This window comes from Thalassophryne amazonica, chromosome 9, assembly GCF_902500255.1.
Source record: "Thalassophryne amazonica chromosome 9, fThaAma1.1, whole genome shotgun sequence".
NCBI classification, from domain to species: Eukaryota; Metazoa; Chordata; class Actinopteri; order Batrachoidiformes; family Batrachoididae; genus Thalassophryne; species Thalassophryne amazonica.
The window spans coordinates 99,625,324-99,651,385 of record NC_047111.1 but is presented as its reverse complement, the minus strand read 5'-3'; the positions used below and the strand labels follow the sequence as shown (position 1 = coordinate 99,651,385).

At 39.6% G+C, this 26,062-nt stretch overlaps 1 protein-coding gene, 2 non-coding genes and 1 pseudogene across 3 annotated transcripts in view; all 4 read right to left on the bottom strand.

The window, feature by feature from the left end:
* jhy (junctional cadherin complex regulator) overlaps window positions 1-13,658 on the bottom strand; it is a 95,831-nt gene extending 82,173 nt beyond the window's left edge. Inside the window, 1 exon segment of the mRNA XM_034179111.1 lies at window positions 13,268-13,658. Coding sequence (XP_034035002.1) covers window positions 13,268-13,635 — 368 coding nt within the window. The 5' untranslated portion in view covers window positions 13,636-13,658.
* A 3,162-nt stretch (window positions 13,659-16,820) lies between these two features.
* LOC117517726 lies at window positions 16,821-24,521 on the bottom strand (annotated as a pseudogene).
* LOC117518018 lies at window positions 17,835-17,927 on the bottom strand. The gene has a single exon (XR_004562890.1). It is a non-coding gene; the product is annotated as a small nucleolar RNA SNORD14 (small nucleolar RNA).
* Window positions 21,602-21,694, bottom strand: LOC117518016. The gene has a single exon (XR_004562888.1). It is a non-coding gene; the product is annotated as a small nucleolar RNA SNORD14 (small nucleolar RNA).
* Window positions 24,522-26,062: the final 1,541 nt, after the last annotated feature.

Genomic DNA, 26,062 nt, shown 5'->3' with positions numbered 1-26,062 from the left:
CCTCCTCTGTACCACTTCATCATGAATCTATATAACTGGGGATACAAGATGCAAAACATGCATGATGCACAATTTCTCCAATCACAGCCAGAGAAGCCTATAACTTCTTTTGGGTTGTCTGGATGTCTTAGTGGCTTTCCTCTCTTCTCCTTCTTGCACATTCATTCAGTTCTTGAGAACTATCGACTCCATGCAGATTTACCACAGAGTGCCATACTGTTTGTATTTGGTATGGTATGGTATGATTTTATTTCTCGGGGACAGTGCACAATAATACACTGACCTAAAAAACAGGAAAGATGCATTGTGCCAGGTTATAGCAAAAATACTAATTTCCACCTGTAGTCCCTGGACAGGTTGATGTCTAACTATAAGTGACAGAGTTTGTAAGTGAAAAGAAAGTCCATTTAGCACAAAGACTATTCATACTGTAAACATATCATACCTCGCCCCTCAAATATACCATTCATAAAAACTTTCAACATTTTATCAAATCAAAATCAAATCAAATCAATTTTATTTATATAGAGCCAAATCACAACAAACAGTTGCCCCAAGGCACTTTATATTGTAAGGCAAGGCCATACAATAATTACGGAAAAACCCCAACGGTCAAAACGACCCCCTGTGAGCAAGCACTTGGCAACAGTGGGAAGGAAAAACTCCCTTTTAACAGGAAGAAACCTCCAGCAGAACCAGGCTCAGGGAGGGGAAGTCTTCTGCTGGGACTGGTTGGGGCTGAGGGAGAGAACCAGGAAAAAGACATGCTGTGGAGGGGAGCAGAGATCAATCACTAATGATTAAATGCAGAGTGGTGCATACAGAGCAAAAAGGGAAAGAAACACTCAGTGCATCATGGGAACCCCCCAGCAGTCTAAGTCTATAGCAGCATAACTAAAGGATGGTTCAGGGTCACCTGATCCAGCCCTAACTATAAGCTTTAGCAAAAAGGAAAGTTTTAAGCCTAATCTTAAAAGTAGAGAGGGTGTCTGTCTCCCTGATCTGAATTGGGAGCTGGTTCCACAGAAGAGGAGCCTGAAAGCTGAAGGCTCTGCCTCCCATTCTACTCTTACAAACCCTAGGAACTACAAGTAAGCCTGCAGTCTGAGAGCGAAGCGCTCTATTGGGGTGATATGGTACTATGAGGTCCCTAAGATAAGATGGGACCTGATTATTCAAAACCTTATAAGTAAGAAGAAGAATTTTAAATTCTATTCTAGAATTAACAGGAAGCCAATGAAGAGAGGCCAATATGGGTGAGATATGCTCTCTCCTTCTAGTCCCTGTCAGTACTCTAGCTGCAGCATTTTGAATTAACTGAAGGCTTTTCAGGGAACTTTTAGGACAACCTGATAATAATGAATTACAATAGTCCAGCCTAGAGGAAATAAATGCATGAATTAGTTTTTCAGCATCACTCTGAGACAAGACCTTTCTAATTTTAGAGATATTGCGTAAATGCAAAAAAGCAGTCCTACATATTTGTTTAATATGCGCACTGAATGACATATCCTGATCAAAAATGACTCCAAGATTTCTCACAGTATTACTAGAGGTCAGGGTAATGCAATCCAGAGTAAGGATCTGGTTAGACACCATGTTTCTAAGATTTGTGGGGCCAACTACAATAACTTCAGTTTTATCTGAGTTTAAAAGCAGGAAATTAGAGGTCATCCATGTCTTTATGTCTGTAAGACAATCCTGCAGTTTAGCTAATTGGTGTGTGTCCTCTGGCTTCATGGATAGATAAAGCTGGGTATCATCTGCGTAACAATGAAAATGTAAGCAATGCCGTCTAATAATACTGCCTAAGGGAAACATGTATAAAGTGAATAAGATTGGTCCTAGCACAGAACCTTGTGGAACTCCATAATTAACCTTAGTCTGTGAAGAAGATTCCCCATTTACATCAACAAATTGTAATCTATTAGATAAATATGATTCAAACCACCGCAGCGCAGTGCCTTTAATACCTATGGCATGCTCTAATCTCTGTAATAAAATTTTATGGTCAACAGTATCAAAAGCAGCACTGAGGTCTAACAGAACAAGCACAGAGATGAGTCCACTGTCTGAGGCCATAAGATCATTTGTAACCTTCACGTTCAGCTAACTGATCACCTTCATGATCAGTTAGCTGTTTTACAACTACCCTTTCAAGAATTTTTGAGAGAAAAGGAAGGTTGGAGATTGGCCTATAATTAGCTAAGATAGCTGGGTCAAGTGATGGCTTTTTAAGTAATGGTTTAATTACTGCCACCTTAAAAGCCTGTGGTACATAGCCAACTAATAAAGATAGATTGATCATATTTAAGATCGAAGCATTAATTAATGGTAGGGCTTCCTTGAGCAGCCTGGTAGGAATGGGGTCTAATAGACATGTTGATGGTTTGAAGTAACTAATGAAAATAACTCAGACAGAACAATCGGAGAGAAAGAGTCTAACCAAATACCGGCATCACTGAAAGCAGCCAAAGATAACGATACGTCTTTGGGATGGTTGTGAGTAATTTTTTCTCTAATAGTTAAAATTTTATTAGCAAAGAAAGTCATGAAGTCATTACTAGTTAAAGTTAAAGGAATACTCGGTTCAATAGAGCTCTGACTCTTTGTCAGCCTGGCTACAGTGCTGAAAAGAAACCTGGGGTTGTTCTTATTTTCTTCAATTAGTGATGAGTAGTAAGATGTCCTAGCTTTACGCAGGGCTTTTTTATAGAGCAACAGACTCTTTTTCCAGGCTAAGCGAAGATCTTCTAAATTAGTGAGACGCCATTTCCTCTCCAACTTACGGGTTATCTGCTTTAAGCTGCGAGTTTGTGAGTTATACCACGGAGTCAGGCACTTCTGATTTAAGGCTCTTTTTTTTCAGAGGAGCTACAGCATCCAAAGTTGTCTTCAATGAGGATGTAAAACTACTGACGAGATACTCTATCTCACTTACAGAGTTTAGGTAGCTACTCTGCCCTGTGTTGGTATATGGCATTAGAGAACATAAAGAAGGAATCATATCCTTAAACCTTGTTACAGCACTTTCTGAAAGACCTCTAGTGTAATGAAACTTATTCCCCACTGCTGGGTAGTCCATCAGAGTAAATGTAAATGTTATTAAGAAATGATCAGACAGAAGGGAGTTTTCAGGGAATACTGTTAAGTCTTCAATTTCCATACCATAAGTCAGAACAAGATCTAAGATATGATTAAAGTGGTGGGTGGACTCATTTACATTTTGAGCAAAGCCAATTGAGTCTAATAATAGATTAAATGCAGTGTTGAGGCTGTCATTCTCAGCATCTGTGTGGATGTTAAAATCGCCCACTATAATTATCTTATCTGAGCCAAGTACTAAGCCAGACAAAAGGTCTGAAAATTCACAGAGAAACTCACAGTAACGACCAGGTGGACGATAGATAATAACAAATAAAACTGTTTTTTGGGACTTCCAATTTGGATGGACAAGACTAAGAGTCAAGCTTTCAAATGAATTAAAGCTCTGTCTGGGTTTTTGATTAATTAATAAGCTGGAATGGAAGATTGCTGCTAATCCTCCGCCTCGGCCCGTGCTACGAGCATTCTGGCAGTTAGTGTGACTCGGGGGTGTTGACTCATTTAAACTAACATATTCATCCTGCTGTAACCAGGTTTCTGTAAGGCAGAATAAATCAATATGTTGATCAATTATTATATAATTTACTAACAGGGACTTAGAAGAGAGAGATCTAATGTTTAATAGACCACATTTAACTGTTTTAGTCTGTGGTGCAGTTGAAGGTGCTATATTATTTTTTCTTTTTGAATTTTTATGCTTAAATAGATTTTTACTGGTTATTGATGGTCTGGGAGCAGGCACCGTCTCTACGGGGATGGGGTAATGAGGGGATGGCAGGGGGAGAGAAGCTGCAGAGAGGTGTGTAAGACTACAACTCTGCTTCCTGGTCCCAACCCTGGATAGTCACGGTTTGGAGGATTTAAGAAAATTGGCCAGATTTCTAGAAATGAGAACTGCTCCATCCAAAGTGGGATGGATGCCATCTCTCCTAACAAGACCAGGTTTTCCCCAGAAGCTTTGCCAATTATCTATGAAGCCCACCTCATTTTTTGGACACCACTCAGACAGCCAGCAATTCAAGGAGAACATGCGGCTAAACATGTCACTCCCGGTCCGATTGGGGAGGGGCCCAGAGAAAACTACAGAGTCCGACATTGTTTTTGTTTTACACACCGATTCAATGTTAATTTTAGTGACCTCCGATTGGCGTAACCGGGTGTCATTACTGCCGACGTGAATTACAATCTTACCAAATTTATGCTTAGCCTTAGCCAGCAGTTTCAAATTTCCTTCAATGTCGCCTGCTCTGGCCCCCATTTTATCAATTCAAAGACATATACAAAAGATACCACTTTATTCACACTCATCATATATATATATATATACACATACATATATATATATATATATATATATATATATATATATACACACATAGTCACACTTTTCAAACATCTTCACGCTATACTCTCACGCATAGGCACATACATACATACATACATCATATATACAAATCATACTTTTCAGACACCTGCACTCTGTGCTCTCACGTGAACACACTCTCATACACATACATTCATCAGTGGTGGGTGCAAACTTGTTTTGATAAAAGCCATTTCTTTGTCAGCTGTGCAAACATTGGAAAAGTTGTACATTTCATTATGTCATTTGGTAAGATATTCCACTGACTAGAGGCAACAACAGCAAAGGCAGATTTGGCAAAAGAGGTCCTACATTTAGCGATGCTGCACTCTCCTCTAGAGGTCGCCCTTGTAGTTCGAGTTGTTCTTTCTGAGCACAATGTGACAAACCTTCTTAGGGGAGTAGCAGCCATATCATAGATGATTTTAAAGAGTAGACAGATATTTGCATGTATTATTAGATTGTCAAAATTTAGAAAATCATATTTAGAAAGAATAAGACAATGATGATATTGTCTGGATTTCCTATCGTGAATTTTTATTGCCCTTTTGAACATTGATTCAAGTGGCTTTAGGACTGATTTACTGGCCTGCGACCAACTAGTCACGCAATACAGAAGGCGTGAGAGAATCATAGAATTTAAATACATATGAGATGCCTCAACAGTAAGAGATCCTCGAATGTACCTAAAATTTGCCAGATTAAATTTTAAAGAATTACACAATTTCTTGACATGATTTTTAAAAGTCAAGGTTGGGTCAAGGGCAACGCCCAAGTAGGTGAAATTGTTTACATTTTTTTTTTTCCCCATTTATATGGATGTCTGGTTGATTTAAATGTTTTTGTCTGTTTGTAAAGTACATTGCAACCATTTTGTCAACATTTAGTGTGAAACAGCAATTTTGTAGCCAAGCAGCAACCTTTTTCAATTCTCCTGTTAATTTTGTGGCCACTTCTGTCAGGACAGTATCGTCCGCATACATAATAACGTTAATGTCACATTAACATTAATGTGACATTAACATTAACAACATTGTTAATTTCTTCATAACTGAGGTAAAGTCCAAGATATATTCAGTGACTTGGCAATGTTCATGTATCCATCATCTGACTTGTCTGAAGAAAATTGGCAATAAAATTGATTATTTACCAGGTATTATACCAACAGGGCCCATTATATATACACACCATCACTTTGGATTTTATATTTTTATTTAATTTATATCAAGTTCTAGACATTTACTTTCAGTTTGAGCATAAGTAAGATAATTTTAGAACTTATTTTTTGCATTTAAAATGGCATAAACAAATTAAAATGTGTGAAATACCAAGTGTTCCAATACTGTTGGAGGAGGGCACTGTAAAAAAAAAAAAAAAAAAAAAAAATATATATATATATATATATATATATATATATATATATATATACACACACACACACATACGAAGTCTGTCCAAAAAGTATCAGACCTTTTTATTTTTGCAAAAACCATATGGATTTGAATCACGTGTGATTGCATCAGCCAAGCTTGAACCTTCGTGCGCATGCGTGAGTTTTTTCACGCCTGTCGGTTGCGTCATTTGCCTGTGAGCAGGCTTTGTGTGAGCAGTGGTCCACCCATCTCGTCAGATTTTTATTGCGAATAAATGTCTGAAAGATTTGGAGCTTTGCTGCATCAAGTTTTTCCAGAAACTGTGAGAGACCTCCAGGTGGACACCATTCGGAAAATTCAGATGGCTTTCAGGGACCATTTATGGGGATTACACAGATTAAGGAGTGCTCCAGCCGGTTTAAAGACCGCCCACAGCGTCTGAGAGCGCGGCGCACGCCGACAGGCTGACACCCCGCTGAAACAACCAGATCATTTCCAACGTGAAGGCTTTGTTGATCCAGGACGTCATCTGACTTCCACAAAAAAGGCATAAGGCGCGGACATCAGCACTTTTTCGGCACATTCCACTGTTACAGGAGTTTTTTTCATGGAAAAAGATGCGGACGGATGCGCCACCGTGCTGCTCATTGCGCGGGACAAAACCACCTCCGTGTTGGTCTCACAGGACGGCTTTGAGATGGATTTCAGATGGCTGTCGGTGGCTTTAAAATGGTCCCTGAAAGCCATCTGAATTTTCCGAATGGTGTCCACCTGGAGGTCTCTCACAGTTTCTGGAAAAATTTGATGCAGCAAAGCTCCAAATCATTCAGACATTTATTCGCAATAAAAATCCGACAAGAGGGGTGGACCACTGCTCACACAAAGCCTGCTCACAGGCGAATGACGCAACCGACAGGCGTGAAAAAACTCACGTATGCGCACGAAGGTTCAAGCTTGGCTGATGCAATCACACGTGATTCAAATCCATATGGTTTTCGTAAAAAATAAAAAGGTCCGATACTTTTTGGACAGACCTCGTATATATACACACACACACACACAAGCACAATTCCAATGAAGTTGGGACGTTATGTGAAATGTAAATATAAACAGAATACAATGATTTGCAAATCCTCTTCAACCTATATTCAATTGAATACACCACAAAGACAAGATATTTAATCTTCAAACTCATAACTTTATTGGTTTTGTGCAAATATTTGCTCATGTTGAAATAGGTGCCTGCAACATGTTTCAAAAAAGCTGGGAGAGAGGTATGTTTACCACTGTGTTACATCACTTTTCCTTCTAACAACACTCAATAAGCATTTGGGAACTGAGGACACTAATTGTTAGTGTCGTGACTGGGTATAAAAGGAGCATCCCCAAAAGGCTCAGCCATTCACAAGTAAAGATGGGGTGAGGATCACCACTTTGTAAACAACTGCATGAAAAAAAATAATCCAACAGTTTAAGAACAATGTTTCTCAACATTCAGTTGCAAGGAATTTAGGGATTCCATCATCTACAGTCCATAATATAATCAGAAAATTCAGAGAATCTGGAGAACTTTCTCCATGTAAGCGGCAAGGCCAAAAACAAACACTGAATGCCCGTGACCTTCGATCCCTCAGGCGGCACTGCATTAAAAACTGACATCACTGTGTAAAGGATCTTACCGCATGGGCTTGGGAACACTTCAGAAAACCATTGTCAGTTAACACAGTTCGTCGCTACATCTACAAGTGCAAGTTAAAACTCTACCATGCAAAGTGAAAGCCATACATCAACAACATCCAGAAATGCTGCCACCTTCTCTGGGCCCGAGCTCATTTGAAATGGACAGACGCAAAGCAGAAATGTGTGCTGTGGTCTGATGAGTCCACATTTCAAATTGTTTTTGGAAATCATGGACGTCGTGTCCTCCAGAGAAAACAGGAAAAAGACCATCCAGATTTTTACCAGCCCAAAGTTCAAAAGCCAGCATCTGTGATGGTATGGGGTGTGTTAGTGCCCATGGCATGGGCAACTTCCACATCTGTGATGGCACCATCAATGCTGAAAGGTACATCGAGGTTTTGGAGCAACACATGCTGCCATCCAAGCAGTGGTGGGCACAGCTAGCCAAAAAGTTAGCTTTGATAACAGCTAATCATCTAACTGGAAAGTTATCTTTTATAAAGCTAAACCGATAAACCACCCAAAACTTTATTGGAAGCTACAGCTAACCGATAACTTTCAAAATTGAGTTTTAACTAAACGATCACAAACCCAATGAATGAACCACCACTTCTGTCTTCCTGCGCTGTGCTCCTTGCTGGAAGCTCCTGTTTACTACATATTTTACTCTACCGCAGCAAAAGGAGCCTGACCACCAAGTTGTCACAAAAAAAAAGTCATTATTCCTTCACCACATACAGCAGTTCTGCCATGAGGCAGAGGTCTTGGAAAATAAAGCAGTTTTGACTTATGGTTTTGATTTATAAATCAAATTATTCTGGATAGAATAACTACATTAATGAGAATTCTGTCATTTGTACAAAGTTAAAATATAACACATATCTTTTAATTTTAAATAATGCACTAATTCTGAAGTTTTGTAACAAACACACACATATGCCAAAAGGATTGTGGGTAAAATGAGCCTCCGCTAACACTGATTGGTTGACTCATTCATTCTATGTAAAAACAAACACATTAATGTGACGTGTGTGTTGGTTTACATATAAATGTGCTTTTGTAAAATATGCCATTTTTTCATATGTAAAAAAAAAAAGCCATCTGCAAAAGTCAAGTTGTGATTAGACAACCGTCTGATATAACCGGGGTCAAAATGCACAGAACACTGCCTCTATTTGTGCCCAGACACTCACACCCTAACCCATAACCCTTTGCCCACCAGAGAGTTGCTGCAGTTTAAACAGCACAGAGAGAAAACACATGATGACAATTGTAAATGAACATTATACAACCAAAATGTACATTTTTATTTCTTTTCATCAGCTGCAGCAACTCTCTTCAACGCAAAGGATTATGGAATATCTCAATACTTAGGGCGAATACTGCCATGAACACTACTTGCCAGTAGATGGCAGTAGAGACCGTGAAAACTTGCCAAAACAAATATTCCAAATAAATAATCCGTGTTTGCTATGTTTAATCTGCGTGCAATTTAATAAACACAAACCGAATTTCAGACATCTTATATTACTCTGGAACAAAAATGACAAACAGTGTTGTAAAGGACAATAACCAGGACATTATAGAGCAAACAGGAAGCGACTGCAGCTCACAGTGATTCCAACTGAAAATAATGGAGAAGCAACCTGAGCTTCTTCTGGCATTTTTACATAAAACAAACACAATAACGTCTATAAACCCAAGAATATATTCATGAGAGTTTTAGGCACAATATACAAAGGGTTGTTGTCCGTGTGGAGCCTGATCAGAGCGTATCAAGTGCATTTCTCCTGTTGTGAACTTTTACGTTACCCAGAATGCACTGCACACACACCATGTCTATACTAAAACCTTTAAAATTAGTGCAATACTTTAAAACTACATCATATAGCTGATATTTTCATGAAATAACTTGTCTGAAATTAGTTTAGTGAAAAATGTTAACCATAAGTTAAAACTGTATGCCTCTGGATGTTTTGAGTGATATTGCCGACTAGTTAGTAGGGTGTCAAGAGATTTTTTTTTTTTTTGGCTCTCATTTTGGTTCACTTCTGTGACCAGCTCTTCTCTGATTGCAGAAAATAGAGCGGTTTCTCCTGAAACCAGTCGTCCTCTGTCTGTAGAGGATAGAACTGTAAGTCTACTACAAAACATTTAACAGGTAGGCTCTAAAATCTTTGATATCAGTCTTTAAAAATTTGTATTAACTATTAAAGCTTTATTCACTAAGCTTGCAATAATATGTTAGCGGTCTAAAAATTATCAGACCAAAATTTATTGGAAGATAAATGATCCGATGATGGTTTTCAAAGTTATCTGAAAAGATAATCAGATAATGAAAACATTAGCTTCAATAATTACAGGTTAGTGGATTAGCGGACCTGTGCCCACCACTGCATCCAAGCAATGTCTTTTTCAGGGACGTCCCTGCTTGTTTCAGCAAGACAATGCCAAGCCACATTCTACACGTGTTACAACAGCGTGGATTCATAGTAAAAGAGTGCGGGTACTAGACTGGACTGCCTGCAGTCCAGACCTGTCGCCCATTGAAAATGTGTGGCACAGTGTGAAGCGCACAATACCACAATGGAGACCCCGGACTATAGAACAACTGAAGTCGTACATCAAGCAAGAATGGGAAAGAATTACAATTAGTGTCCTCAGTTCCCAAACGCTTATTGAATGTTGTTAGAAGGAAAGGTGATGTACACAGTGGTAAACATACCACTGTCCCAGCTTTTTTGAAATGTGTTGCAGGTATCCATTTCAAAATGAGCAAATATTTTCACAAAAACAATAAAGTTTCAGTTTTAACATTAAATATGTTGTCTTTGTGGTGTATTCAATTGAATATTGGTTGAAGAGGATTCGCAAATCTTTCTATTCTGTTTTATTTACATTTTACACAACGTCCCAACTTCATTGTAATTGGGGGTGTACGTGGTATATATACATATATACATATATATATATATATATACATATATATATATATATATATATATATATGTGTGTGCCACACACTGCGGCAAATAAGTATTTGATCCACTGTCAATTTTGCAAATTTTCCCACCTACAATGAATGGAGAGGTTTGTGATTTTTTTTTTATTTTAATTCTTTTTTAGGTACACTTCAACTGTGAGTGACAGAATCTTAAAAAAAAGAAAAAACACATTGTATGATTTGTAAATAATTAATTTGCATTTTATTGCATGAAATAAGTATTTAATACAACAGAAAACCAGACCTTAATATTTGGTACAGAAACCTTTATTTGCAATTACAGAGGTCAGGCGTTTCCTGTTGTTCTTGACCAAGTTTGCACACTGCGGCAGAGATTTTGGTCCACTCCTCCATACAGATCCTCTCCCGATCTTTCAGGTTTAGAGTTTCATCTCCCTCCAAAGACTTTCTTTCCTTTATTTCCTTTATTTATATAGCACCAAATCACAACAAACAGTTGCCCCAAGGCGCTTTATATTGTAAGGCAAATGCCATACAATAATTACAGAAAAACCCCAACGGTCAACCCCAACCCCAACTTTCTATTGAGTTCAGGTCTGGAGACTGGCTAGGCTACTCCAGAACCTTGAAATGGGTCTTACGGAGCGATTCCTTAGTTGCCCTGGCTGTGTGTTTCGGGTCAGTGTCATGCTGGAAGACCCAGCCATGACCCATTTTCAATGCTCTTACTGAGGGAAGGAGGTTGTTTGCCAAAATCTCACGATACATGACCCCATCCATCCTCCCTTTAATACGGTGCAGTCGTCCTGTCCCCTTTACAGAAAAGCACCCGCAAAAATGATGTTTCCACCCCATGCTTCACGGTTGAGGGTGTTATTGGGGTCATTCTCATCCTCCAAACACGGTGAGTGTGTTGCAATGTAATCTTTGCAACTGTGGGCCCAGCTCTCTTCAGGTCATTGACCAGGTCCTCCCGTGTAGTTCTGGGCTTTTTTTTTTTAATCACCCTTATCCTATGAAGTGAGATCTTGCATGGAGCCCCAGAACAAGGAAGATTGGCAGTCACTTGTGTTTCTTCCATTTTCTAATAATTACACCAACAGTTGTTGCCTTCTCACCAAGCTGCTTGTCTATTGTCCTGTAGCCCATCCCAGCCTTGTGCAGGTCTACAATTTTGTCCCTGGTGTCCTTAGACAGCTCTTTGGTCGGTGTCTTTTTGGACAGATGTCTTTTTCACAGGTAACGAGTTCAAATGGGTGCAATTAATACATTTAAAGAGTGCAGAATAGGAGGGCTTCTTAAAGAAAAACTAACAGGTCTGTGAGAGCCAGAATTCTTGCTGGTTGTTTGGTGATCAAATACTTATTTCATGCAATAAAATGCAAATTAATTATTTAAAAATCATACAATATGATTTTTTTTTTATTCTGTCTCTCACAGTTGAAGCGTACCTACAATAAAAATTCCAGACCTCTCCATTCTTTGTAGATGGGAAACCCAGGAGACAATGGCCAAGTGGTTAGTCAATCAATCAATCAATCAATTTTTTATATAGCGCCAAATCACAACAAACAGTTGCCCCAAGGCGCTTTATATTGTAAGGCAAGGCCATACAATAATTATGTAAAACCCCAACGGTCAAAACGACCCCCTATGAGCAAGCACTTGGCTACAGTGGGAAGGAAAAACTCCCTTTTAACAGGAAGAAACCTCCAGCAGAACCAGGCTCAGGGAGGGGCAGTCTTCTGCTGGGACTGGTTGGGGCTGAGGGAGAGAACCAGGAAAAAGACATGCTGTGGAGGGAGCAGAGATCGATCACTAATGATTAAATGCAGAGTGGTGCATACAGAGCAAAAAGAGAACAGTTGTAATAAGTACCCCAGCAGCTGGAGGACCTGACTGCAGCAGATAGATGGTTACTTTCAAGAGGTGCAGACAGACTGGTTGTGTGTCTGGGTAGCTGCCATCAAGGATTCAAGATGGGTCTGTAATGTGGTGAATGCAGTGATACAGGGTACCAGCACAAGCATCCAGGCCCTGTCAACCAATGCGTTTACCAAGTTTCACACTCATCAGGTCCTTTGGTTTTGAAAAGCTTCTAAAACCTAAAATGATAGTGCCTTTGGAATGCAATAGAATAAGAATTTCCTAACCTTAACATACTTTTAGTGAACAGGGCCCAGTTTTTCTATTTTACTAAACCTGTTAACAGACAAATGGAGGCAAAACCATAGCAGTGTACAAGTATTAATATTTGAATACTGCCATCTACTGGCCAAGTGTAAATATTCTAAATCAAAACTGAAAACTCAAATTAAGCTCCAATGTATTTGGCCTAAATGAATAGTGGTATTGCTGCAGTGATGTACAACCCCAATTCTAATGAAGTTGGGACGTTGTGTAAAATGTAAATAAAAACAAAATACAATGATTTGCAAATCCTCTTCAACCTATATTCAATTCAATACACCACAAAGACAAGATATTTAATGTTCAAACTGATAAACTTTGTTTTTGTCCAAATATTTGCTCATTTTGAAATGGAGGCCTGCAACACGTTTCAAAAAAGCTGGGCCAGTGGTATGTTTACCACTGTGTTACATCACCTTTCCTTCTAACAACACTCAATAAGCATTTAGGTTGAAGAGGATTTGCAAATCGTATTGTTTTTATTTACATTTTTACACAACTTCATTGGAATTGGGGTTATACTTTTGACATGTTATTAAAACCAACTAGTTGCTTTATTTTATTTGTTTGTTGACTTATGGCGCTACTTACCTTTGTGTTTTTTGCTGCTTTTTTTCTGTGTTGAAAGGTTCAATGGGTCGCCTGGCACAGTCTCTGACCAGAGAGAATTCTGTGACTTCTAGGCTATCATAAATCCCAAGATGTTCAGATTCATCATCAATACTATCTTTATCTTCATTAAAAACTTGTTGCAATTGCAATCTGTTGGTTGTTTCCTCTTGGGACTGTATGAATTTGGGTTCATCTGAGCAGCCAGTGTGCGTGTGGAGCTGTTGTTGGTAGGTCCTTTCCTGAGCCAAGCTCTCAGTGTCAGACTCAGCAGGGTCCCACTGGCTGGCCGGAACTCCTCCTGCCAATGCAGGAGGATTCTGATGCTCATTCTTCAACCTGCACTGCATTATTCCAAGCAGCAGGGCAGTAACATGCTAACATAAAAAAGAAGAAGAAAAAAATGATACATGGTACAATTGGCCTTTTTTTTTTTTAGGTCATACTTCCAAGCTATGGATATGACAATGTGAAACAATAGAAAATCCAAATTTTTAATTTTGACATTCATTCAAAGCCCAAGCATTTTTACAATGACAAAATTTGTCTCCATGCACCAGCACAATGGATTTGAAATGTAGCAATCGGGGGGTTAACAAAAATATTACATTAACTACAGTAACGTCTGGGACATGCTGGAGGTATTATGATTCCCAGCTGTCTTGGGAATGCCTCGGGATCCCCCAGGAAGAGTTACGGGCTTTGGCAAAGAATAAGAAAGTGTGTGCTGAGCAGCTTGGATTGCTGCCACAGTGGCAGAAAATTAATGAATAAAAAAATTAAATGAGTAAACAGCATTAACCTTTTAGGAATTGCTGTTTGAATACATTTTTAAGACCCCATATGTAAGTGGACAATTGACAAATAGTTTCATGTTTTCCCAAGTGTTGAATATGCAAGTGAAGGCAGCCACAATCAGGTTGTAAAAGAAAATACATAAAATGAACCTGCAAGACAGATAGCAGAAACAACAGGAGTGGCCAAACTGACAATTTAGACATTCCCAAAGAAGGAATGCACCAGTGAGCACAGCAAACAGCAAAACCCATGTAATACCAAGGAACACAACTAAAGTGAATTAATGGCTGCCAATGGAAGCAAATCAATGTTTATTGATTATGTGAGTGACGTCAGTAGTAGTGCTTCAGTAGCACTTCACAGTGCAGATGGCTTATGACTCAAAAAATAATGTCAAAACAACCAAAGAGCTTTTCAAGGCAATGAATTAAAATATAATATTCTTCAATGACCAAAGCAGTCACCTGACCTCAATCCCATACAGCAGCTTTTCACTAGTGAAGACAAAACATGAGGCCCACAAACAAGCAGCAAATGAAGGAGCATTTGGGTTCCAGATTCAGGCACTGACTACAAAATACTTTTATCCCAGAACTCAAAATAATCCCTACATCTATGTTGCATTGTTCAGTTACTTTTGGTCTCAAAAAATGGATGATCTTAAACCCTCTCAAGCAAAGTCTGAGCAACAAACACATATTGAATGCATGACTCCAACTCCACTGCGGTGTACAGAGACAAAATTAAAAAAAAAATTCGTCACTGCCCAGTGCCTAAACTTTGAAATACAAAAAGACAAAGTCGGAAAAAAAAAAAATCCACCGGAGGGGGCGCGTGCTTCTGAAATGAACCACCGAGCTAAGCTAACGACAGAGCAACAGATCCACTGCTTCAACTAACGTCACAATAAACAAATCAAATAAAACGTATGCAACACATTTACGATACCTCCTGTATATGTTTGTGTAACAACAAAACTAAACGTCAAAAGTGGCAAAGCTGGTAAGTGAAGACACTCACCTGTTCCCCATCATGAGTCAGTGTTTCATCTGACAGACTTCGAAGCACGTCTCTGCTGATTATGAAAGCATGGTGTCGAAACTTGTTTCGTTGTTCGAAAAGTTGGGATCATCTATATATTTATTTACATACAGAGCTAAATGAATATTTCAGCTATGTTAGTTAAACCGAAATGCCAGCTTTTTTTTCAATTAAACCGAAAGGAGTGGTGTTTACATTGCCACTTAATGCTTTTTAAGATTTTTTGATGACAAGATCCTCTGATTACATGTCTGTTTTATTCATCAATGTGCTTACGTATTTCATAGTTACTGTAGTTTCCCTTTGTCAAATTACAATGTTATAAATGAATGCGTCTGAGTTGCCGCCGATACGTCACTTCCGGCGAAGTGGCGAGTCCGAAGGCGAGAATTCGTACTTTGACTGGCCGCCTGATGAAAACAAGCTCGTGTGCGTTTTCTTTTCTCTAATTTGCTTCCAACAGCCAGCTGACAGCTCTCACTGCCTGGAACGGAGAGATTTATACGTCAAGCTGAGCTGAAATGAACCATTGTACATTAAATTGACCAAAAACGGCAGTACCTCCGATCTCCAGAAGAGGTCTTCAGCGAGTGAATGAAGCTCCGAGTAACAAACCAATTAAAGTTCAAAGCTTCAAAAGGCCTGAACACGCCTGTGGTTTCCATGGTCACACAGACGCACTACAGCCTTGCTGGTTTTATCGTCAGAAACCCTCGAAACGGTTCACAGCTTGTATTATAAAGTACGGATGCTGAAACCAACATTTCCAAGACACAGGAAACTGTTTTGGGGTTGTGAACCCCAAAGTGTGGGCCACGAAGGTATTGTAGGAGGGCCATGAAAATCTGTTTTGCAAGATTACCCAATTTTTTGAAAAACTAAATGGCTATTCCTACGTAGCCACATTGATTCCAAATTCTATTCCGCCTTGTTAGTCAGTGGTTGACGTAGTTTAGAAATCTAATCCGTAACAAATACGGAGCCTCATGATCTTTAACAAATGAGTTAATAGTTCACTACATCAGTACAGTAATGTAGATCGCCGCTGCTTTTTAATGTAATGAAAAACCACGAGATTAGAATGCATAGGCCTTATTTAACATGAAAGTACTTCATTTTAGCATTGTGTAAAAATTAGATTTGTGCAAGTTTTTCAGATTAAAAGTTGCCAACAGCATGCACGAGCTTGGTAATGTCTGATATTAAGGCCCCAGGATGTTAATACGTCACACCTAAATCCAAAGTGTACATAGTTACTCTGCAAGCAAATTTCTTGTAAATTCAATTCCTTCCTGCACTCAGTTCAGCGAGCCAGAATAAAATCAATTTGCTACAGGCCAGATTCAGTCTTACTCAGCATTTCATAAACTTGACTAGTGACAATTTAAGGTGGTCAACTGGCTAGGACAGCAGTTACAATAAAGTTCAGACTATGGCTTGAAGCTTACATCTTAATTGTAATGCAAAGATCTTGTGTGGAAACTTCAATAACTGCCAGGGCCATGCAACAACATTGTTCACTTCTGAAGCCTTACACAGCAGCTAAATTCCAATGTGGTCCCAGTAAAAAAAGTCCAGTCTTCCACCTTCAGAAACTGCAACTCATTCACATTTTACTATCTTGTGTCTATGATCAAGATCACTGCAGCAGAATACTGTCCTGATGTTTATTTTACAGAAACCACAAGTACAGTTGTTGGGTTCCAAGCTTTTATTGTGTACTGAACAATGTAATGAATGGGATTCTCAGATGTCATATTACACTCTTCAGCCCATTGACAACTCCGGCTAAGAGGGTTACTTTCTTTGCTAACAGAAGGAGCTAGGACCCAAAGTGCTGGAATGTTTAGTCAACTTCTTCGATGGTTGGTCCCGATGATCGGCCACCAGGTGCAGCACCACCAGCACCAGGGAAACCACCAGGCATCCCCTCTGGCATGCCACCAGGCATGCCTCCTGCACTCTGGTACAGCTTTGTGATGATTGGGTTGCATACCTTCTCAAGTTCCTTCTGTTGGTGCTCGTATTCATCCTTCTCAGCAGTCTGCAAAGACACAGAATGCATCAAGAACAGTCACCCTACACTTATGTAATGGGGGAAAGATGTGAGAAGGGTGTCTACCTGGTTTTTGTCAAGCCAGTTGATGACTTCATTGCATTTGTCCAAGATCTTCTGCTTGTCATCATCACTGATCTTACCGGCTAGTTTCTCATCCTCCACAGTGGACTTCATGTTAAAAGCATACGATTCCAAACTGTTCTTTGCAGCCACCTTGTCACGCTGAACATCATCCTCTGCCTTGTATTTCTCAGCTTCCTGGACCATGCGTTCAATGTCCTCCTTGCTGAGGCGCCCTGGGTGTCAAATACACACAGCAGTTTGAAAATTCACATTCTGACTTGCTTTGAAATTTACTTTTAAGGATTACTCACCTTTGTCATTTGTGATCGTGATCTTGTTCTCCTTGCCGGTGCTCTTATCAACAGCAGAGACATTCATGATACCGTTAGCATCAATGTCAAAGGTCACCTCAATCTGCGGAACGCCACGAGGAGCAGGAGGGATGCCAGTCAGCTCAAACTTGCCCAGCAAGTTGTTGTCTCTGGTCATTGCTCGTTCACCCTCATAAACCTGTAGTAAAAACAAGGTTAGCAAATGATTGTGGCATACAGTCCTGAAGTTACATTTTCAGTTTGAAAATGTAACTATTCGCTCAGACATCCAAGGAAGGTCTGGACCATCTTTGGTCTTACGACCTCTGGTGGAAACTACGAATGGCTGGAATAAAAGTCATCAAAGCGAAATACAGAGGGAGGTAGCGTGTCCCCCCAAAATATTGGAACATTTTGTATTTCACATATTTAAGCCACTTCAAAAAAAAAAGTTTGTAAAATTATCTTCCTTAAACTTAAAGCAAATATCTACAATTTGATATAATGAAAAATAATAAAAGCCAAGATGATGGGTTGTGTAAACAATGGAATGCTTTGATATAATACCTGTAAATAATCATGAACATTTCCAAGTTACTGAAGGTCTTGGACTTTATTTACATCAATTATGAAGAAATACAAACAGTATGGCACTCTATGGTAAGTCTGCATAGAGCAGACAGTTCTCAAAAATGGGAGTGACTGTCCAAGACAGAAGGGTGCAGAAAGCCACAAAGACAACCCACAAGAAGTTATAGGCTTCTGTGGCTGTAACTGGAGAAATTGTGCTTAGTGCATGTTTTGCATCTCCAGTGACACAGCAGGAGGATTTTCTTTCACCAAAACATCAGATCTAGGCTTGCATCTCAGATGTACCTTCTGGAAGATTTAAGAAAATCCACCTCTATACCACTTCATCGTAAAGCTGTTAACTGGGAATACAAAATTCAAAACATGCACAATTTCTCCAATCACAGCCACAGCAAGTTCTCACTTCTTCTGGATGTCTTTCCTCACTTTTCTTCTTGCACAGTTACTCAGTTTTTGAGAACCATCTACTCTACACAGATTTGCCATAGAATGCCATACCATTTGTATTTCTTGATAATTTATAGAGTCCAAGATATATTCAGTGATTTGGAAGTGTCCATGTATCTATCTCCTGACTGGTCAAGAAAACTGCCAATAAAAGTGATATACAAGTATTATACCAAAGCATTCCATTACTTATGCAACCCTTCATTTTTGCATATCTATCTATCTCAAGTTGTAGAGATTTACTTTAAGATCATTTTTATTTTTGTCTTTGAAATAGCATGAACAAATTAAAATGTGAAATACCCACTGTCCCAATATGTTTGGAGGGCACTGTATGACACATGTTCATCTTACCTGGATGAGAACACCTGGCTGGTTGTCAGAGTAGGTGGTGAAGGTCTGGGTCTGTTTGGTGGGAATGGTGGTGTTACGCTTGATGAGGACAGTCATGACACCTCCAGCTGTCTCAATACCCAAGGAGAGAGGGGTGACATCCAGAAGGAGCAAGTCCTGGACATTTTCAGACTTGTCACCACACAGGATGGCAGCCTGGACAGCTGTGGAGACAGATTACAATACCACATGTCGATTAAGTTTCCTCTCCTTGCATACAGGTTAAGGGCACATTAGTGATTTCACTGAAGTTCCACAAACATACCAGCACCATAAGCCACAGCCTCATCAGGGTTAATGCTTTTGTTGAGCTCCTTTCCGTTGAAGAAGTCCTGCAGAAGCTTCTGGATCTTGGGGATACGGGTGGAACCACCAACCAAGACGATGTCATGAATCTGCCCTTTATCCATCTTTGCATCACGGAGTGACTTCTCCACAGGGTCCAAGGTGCCACGGAACAGGTCAGCGTTGAGCTCTTCAAAGCGAGCCCTGGTGATGGAGGTGTAGAAGTCAACTCCCTCATACAGAGAGTCGATTTCAATACTGGCCTGGGTGCTTGAGGACAGGGTACGCTTTGCCCTCTCACAAGCGGTGCGGAGACGACGGACAGCTCTTTTGTTGTCACTGATGTCCTTCTTGTATTTGCGTTTAAACTCAGTGATGAAGTGGTTGACCATGCGGTTGTCAAAGTCTTCCCCACCAAGATGAGTATCTCCAGCTGTAGACTTGACCTCAAAAATGCCATCTTCAATGGTCAAGATGGACACATCAAAAGTGCCACCACCAAGGTCAAAGATCAGCACATTCCTCTCAGAGCCAACCTGAAATGAAGTCAGATTCATAATTTCAGACATGTAATGAAGTCCAACATGCACCACTTCTAGGCAACAAGTAATTTGAGGACTTCCAGTTATTGCAGCCATGCAAAAGGATGTTTCCATTGGTCTGCTGTTCACACTTCATTTCTTTAAAAATATTTTTCTATGGTAGAAATTACAGTGTTAATATGTGCATGTCAACAAGATGCCTGAAGCAGCAAAAACTGGTCAAGTGAGTGAAAAGTCAAAACAAGCCAAGCTAACAGACGACATTCTTTGTGGCGAGGTGCAGAGAGCTAATGCTAGCAGAGTTCACATAACAGCACCGGGTGGAGAGGAGAAACAGGAGCGCAGTAAGATGGATGAAATACTGTGTTGTAACATCTGTGAAAACTGATTTCTCCTTGAGATTTGACGGACCCATGGGAACAATTAAAGCAATAAGTGACTGCACAGAGCAAGTAGCACAAATGGAGATACTCATATCTACTGCTGAGGACAACATTGAAACTCTCAGAGCTAAAGTGAGCACACTGGAGTCTAAGGAAAAAAAAAAAAAAAGAGCTCTGGAGGATCAAGTCATGGACATTGAGGCCTGAACAATATACAACCCTTGAAAGTGATTTTTCCCCCCCAAGTAAAAAGTTGATTAAAAAAAAAAAACCACAATTTGAATGGCAATCCGAACCCTGCTATTGATCAGCTGATTGAGCAAAGTGGACACACACACACACACACACACACAAGCAGCCATTAGTGAGTTGATTGAGCTGCCATCTTGGGCCTGGTATTGAATCATAATCCACAATGTAAATAAAGAAACATACTTTCTGCTTAGAGCACAAGATGATATCTTTTTGGTGGGGGGGTCCTTGTCCATGTATAGTTGCTGTTTACTATGAGAGTCAGTCAATAACAGAATGCCATGTTCAGAAAATAACTATTGGAGGATCATTCATAACAGAACTTTGTCAGAAACTAAAAAGCAAAGTTCTTTAACTCATCTATGCTTAAGTAGCATGTCACATGGAATATTTTTACTTTCTCCACTATGCATATTTAAACTGTCAAACATCTTTAGAGAACCCATTGATCAGATTGTTGCAATATCTGACACCCCCACCAGATGGCGAGTTTTATGCAATAACTTAACATGCCAGACAAACTATTTTCAAATGAGCTTTCTCTCTCCCACCATCTTTATGGGTACAACAATTCCTCTGGTATGAAAGTAAAACTACTTCTTCGTAAAATATAAAATAAATAATTATGAAGTAGTTTACCTTCTTGTCCAACCCGTATGCAATGGCAGCAGCAGTTGGTTCATTGATGATACGCAGAACATTGAGGCCAGAGATGGTACCAGCATCCTTTGTGGCCTGGCGTTGGGAGTCATTGAAATAGGCAGGGTACTGTAATTACAGCATTGTTTACAGTCTGCAAGGGCAGAAGGAGCAAGTTAGTTCCCTTAAAACACAATTTTATATTAAAGGCACATTATTTAAGTGTAATGTGTACCTTTCCGAGGTAGGCTTCTGCAATCTCCTTCATCTTTGTCAGCACCATTGAAGAAATTTCCTCTGGGTAGAAATTCTTCGACTCACCCTTGTACTCAACTTTAACTTTGGGACGACCAGCGTCACTCTCTACAGAAAATGGCCAGTGCTTCATGTCAGACTGAACTACGGCATCATCAAATCTGCGGCCAATGAGACGTTTGGCATCTGGGGAGAAGGAGAAGCAATTATTACTTTTATCGTCAAATTCACTTTCTGTATAGTAGATTCGCATCAAGTCACTCAGACATCCAAGGAAGAATTTGTGCCATCTTGGGTCTTTCGACCTCTGGTGGAAACTACGAATGGCAGGAAAATCATCATCACAGTGAAGAACTGATGTAACAAGCTAACTTATGACATTAAAAGAAAGCAAGAAATAGGCCATAATGGTGCTCTTGTACTTCACAGAAATTTTAAATTCTTACCAAAGACCGTGTTTGTTGGGTTCATGGCAACCTGATTCTTGGCTGCATCCCCAATGAGCCTCTCAGTATCTGTGAAGGCCACATAGCTGGGTGTGGTCCTGTTGCCTTGGTCATTGGCAATGATTTCAACTTTGCCATGCTGGAAGACTCCAACACAGGAGTAAGTGGTCCCAAGATCAATACCAACAGCTGGCCCCTTAGACATGACTTCTGAAAGAAGTGATCATTCAGCAACAAAGTTTAGTGTTAGTTTACAATTAATAGATTTTGATCCATCAAGGATGGATGATTTCATGAGTTTATACCAGTGGTTTTCAAGCTATGAGCTCCCACCCCACCCCCAGGGAGGCACAAAAATAAATGTATGCCAGGGGTAAAATGGATAGGATGATTTTTGTTTGCTCCTCTCCACAGTGCATGCCCGCATCAGCCGCCTGTGTGTGTCAAAGACCCAGACTCGGTGCTCGCACTAAACAAGTAGTAAGATTAGATGAGAGACCAAATATGTATAAACGTTGAATCAATATTAATTATGTTAAAATGTGTTAGTTATGCCAAAGATGTTTAGAAACAGAGATCTTTAAAAAAAACGATGTTTAAAATATGACAAAAGCTAAAAATAGAAAGTTCTCTAAAACATGTTTAAAATGTGTGAAAGAATACGAAGCTCTTTAAAAAAAGGCTTTTGTTCTGAGGCTGGGCTCACTCTCCCACGCTTTGAAAACCCCTTGTTTATACAAGTAGCTTAATTGGGATAAACACTGGACCAATACTAGTGAAATGAAAATTAATATTTTAAGACTTAAAATCTGACCCCAACCAACCAGCTTTTAGACTTGGCCAAAAGTGTTTCAATTAATAAAAAATTCCTTCCATTAACAAGGCTAAATTTCTCCATAGCTTATGTAAAGAGTTAAACAGCTGAAGAATTTTATGAAATGACTTTACAGAATCAGGAATCCAAGTTGACACATATCTGTAAACCAAGAGGTTTTCCTTCCAGCTGATATCACAACAGCAGTCCATGATACAAATCCATTCAACATTTAAAAGTGGGGCTGTTCACAGAGTAAAGTGATAAAGCATACACCCAGAGAAAAAACAACCCCACACGACTTCCAACATTTCACATTTACAACAGCTTAACTGTAAATAAGCATACGAGTAAATCCCTTCGAATGATCCCTTGTTTTGTCATCCAGGGTTGTTGCAGCAGATCCAAGATGGCTCTGCATGTTGATTTGACATTTTACGCCGGATGCCCTTTCTGAACCAACTCCACATTACATGGAGAAATGTGGCAGGGGTGGGGGGTTTGAACTGATAGATATCCGCACTGAAACCAAGTGCACTAACCACTTGGCCACCACCCTGGCTAACTTTTCTCTTTTTTTTTGCTCACAGTGTAGTAAGAGGATGAACCTACAGATTCATAATCAGGAGTGGTCAGTAAACATGCTTTATGCAGTAACCTAACATTTATAAAGTTAATTTCTTCAATTAAAAAGGTTGATTAGATATTTTCAAGGGGAACACAAGACTTGTAAGTGTACAGAACGCACACCTTTGTTCACAGCATGTCAAACATTCACACACAAAGGGAGAGAGAAAATGGCTGCTCTAAGCTTTACTTCATGAGTCATCCACTAGTTTTACAGATCAGGGTGTAAACTGATTAGGACTGCAGCCAACAATTGTCGTCAGATAATCCATAGATTAATAGATTTGTTGTTCCATCAAAAAAAAAAAAAAAAAGTAGAGCGAAAAATGTCAATGCTTCAGGCTAGTGTCTTCAAATGTCCTGGTTTGTACACAACTCACATATTCAGTTCACTGCCAGAGCAGGAAAGAAACTAGTAAAATAAAATGAGAAAACCACATTTAAGAAGCTGGAATTGGATAATTTGGTTATTTTAAGACAACTATTAATCAAATTATCAAAATACAGGATTAAATTAGTTTGGTTGGGGATCTAAAAACTGACAATTCTACAAAACGCGTCAATTATTCGCTAACACTATCAAGACACCCACCTCCAATAAAAATATTTAGACATTTTTAGGGGACAAAGACAAATCAGGAGCTCTCTGCCATGGGTTTGTTAATAAATAAATAAAAAACCTTCAACAAAAGCTGGCCTAGTTTATAATTTTGAACATACTCGTATGCATTAGCAGAGAACAATGGCGCTATCATGCCACATGGCACTGAGTGACGACAACGACACCATGTCATCCAATCCGTACATATGTTACACGTTGACCTACTCCAACCACATTGCAAAAAAAAAAAAAAAGCGGAAGTATTTTGAAAAACTTATTGTGAAAGTAAGCTCTCATTGATTAGCGCGTTTAGCTTGACGCCGAGAGAACATTCTGGAAGACTTGACAACCCCCCTCCCCCTCCCTCTATTGAACAACTAACCCATCATCGACCCGCCACAATAGCTTTACCAATTATTAATACTATAACCCTAATTTAAAATAAATGAATGAGTTATATTAATTAATTAGTTACATAAAACAGTTCGGATGCTAAACTACGGGTCACCTGTATGTATTATTCCCCACCAATTTTCCTTATGTATCCAGTACCATTTAAAATCGTAGAACATCAAATATCGAAAATCAGAATTACTTACCAATTTAACGAACCGCAGATGTAATGAAAAAGAAGCTGTTGGAGAGCGGCAAGATGACCTACCGGCTTGAGAAGGGGAAAGAAAGACGGGAAGGAGCGGAAAAGGCTATATTGCTGTCAAGCAGCCAATCAGATTTCAGAGTCATAGCGGTTTCCTCCACAGCCCACCAATAATATTTGAGTGTTCAGAGACGTGCCGGCCTACTTCCACCTATTTCACAACGGCACTGAATGACAACATATATTTCCGGAGAAATATGACTCCGCGCACGTGGTTTAAGACAAATAAATTTTAATGTTTCTAAAATGTTTACCACGTTCTGGACTTGTGGTAATCCGTGTCCACAAATAAACAGTGAACAAAAATGATAATCACAATGACTGAATAAAACGTAACATGCATAACAGTTTCATTATTGATTAATGGGTTAATTTTACTGCATATGATACTTGTCAAAAAGGATTACATTGTTTTGGCCAAACAACAGCATTCATATAAAAGATATTAAAGCTTCTTTGCTTTATGCTGAATTCACATGATCCAACAAAAACAATTTTCTTATATACCTCCATTAAACAATGGAGGGAAGTTTTCTACAAGAGTGTGTTAAATGATATTTCAGGCATAAGTTCCCAATATGCTTGCTGAGACCACCAAACATTGATTCATTCACTTTCTGCCACTTATCTGGGTAGAGGTGGGCGATACAGGGAATTTTGGTATTGATCCCATACCAAGTAAATACAGGCCCAGTATTGCCGATATTGATACCGATACTTTTTCATATTTAAGCTTCATAGATCCAAAGGATCCAAAAGACCTAGGATAGAATTTCACCAAACATTGTACGTGACAACAAAATACTTTATTTATCACAATCAACATTTTTGTTTAAAAAATATCACTCAACACAACTTAAAATCTTCTGAGGTAGAGGGCTGACTTGAGGAGAGCGCTGAGTGGGCAGGCCAGGCTGAGCCTACCTGCATGGCTGTTGGTTGGCGCCGTTGAGCCACGTGATGGCGCAACAACAAAAGACCAGAGGGGGGAGGGTGCGCTACTCTGTGTTGTGTGACACAGCGCAGCGCTGCTCTTATAGACAGAGAGTAGACTTTGATGAATCTGCGTGCACAGCAGTCAGTGCATGCGGGAGAGAAAAAAAAGCTTGAGTATCAATTTTTTTCCACGAGGATCGTTCAATATCAATACCAGCGCTGGTATCGATATTATCGATATTAGGATCGATCCGCCCACCTCTATATCTGGGTCCATGTGGTGGTGGAAACAGACCAAGCAGCTCATCCCACACTTCCGTATTGATTGCAGCAGCTTTATGCCGAGGATATTCCAGCTTCTCAACCAGTCCCTCCTAAGCCCAGACACCTGACAGAGGAACCTCATTTCCGCCGCTTGTATCCAAGACCTTGTTCTTTTGGTCACACATATGGTACACAAAACTCATGGCCACAGGTGAGGGTAGGAATGTAAATTGACCGGTAAATCAAGAGTTTAGTCTTCTGGCTTCACCATGATGTCCAGTACAGCAACCACAGGACCTGGACCTCAGATGCAGACCCCATACAGCACTCTCATCTTACCCCCACTTGTGAATAAGACCCCAAGTTACTTGA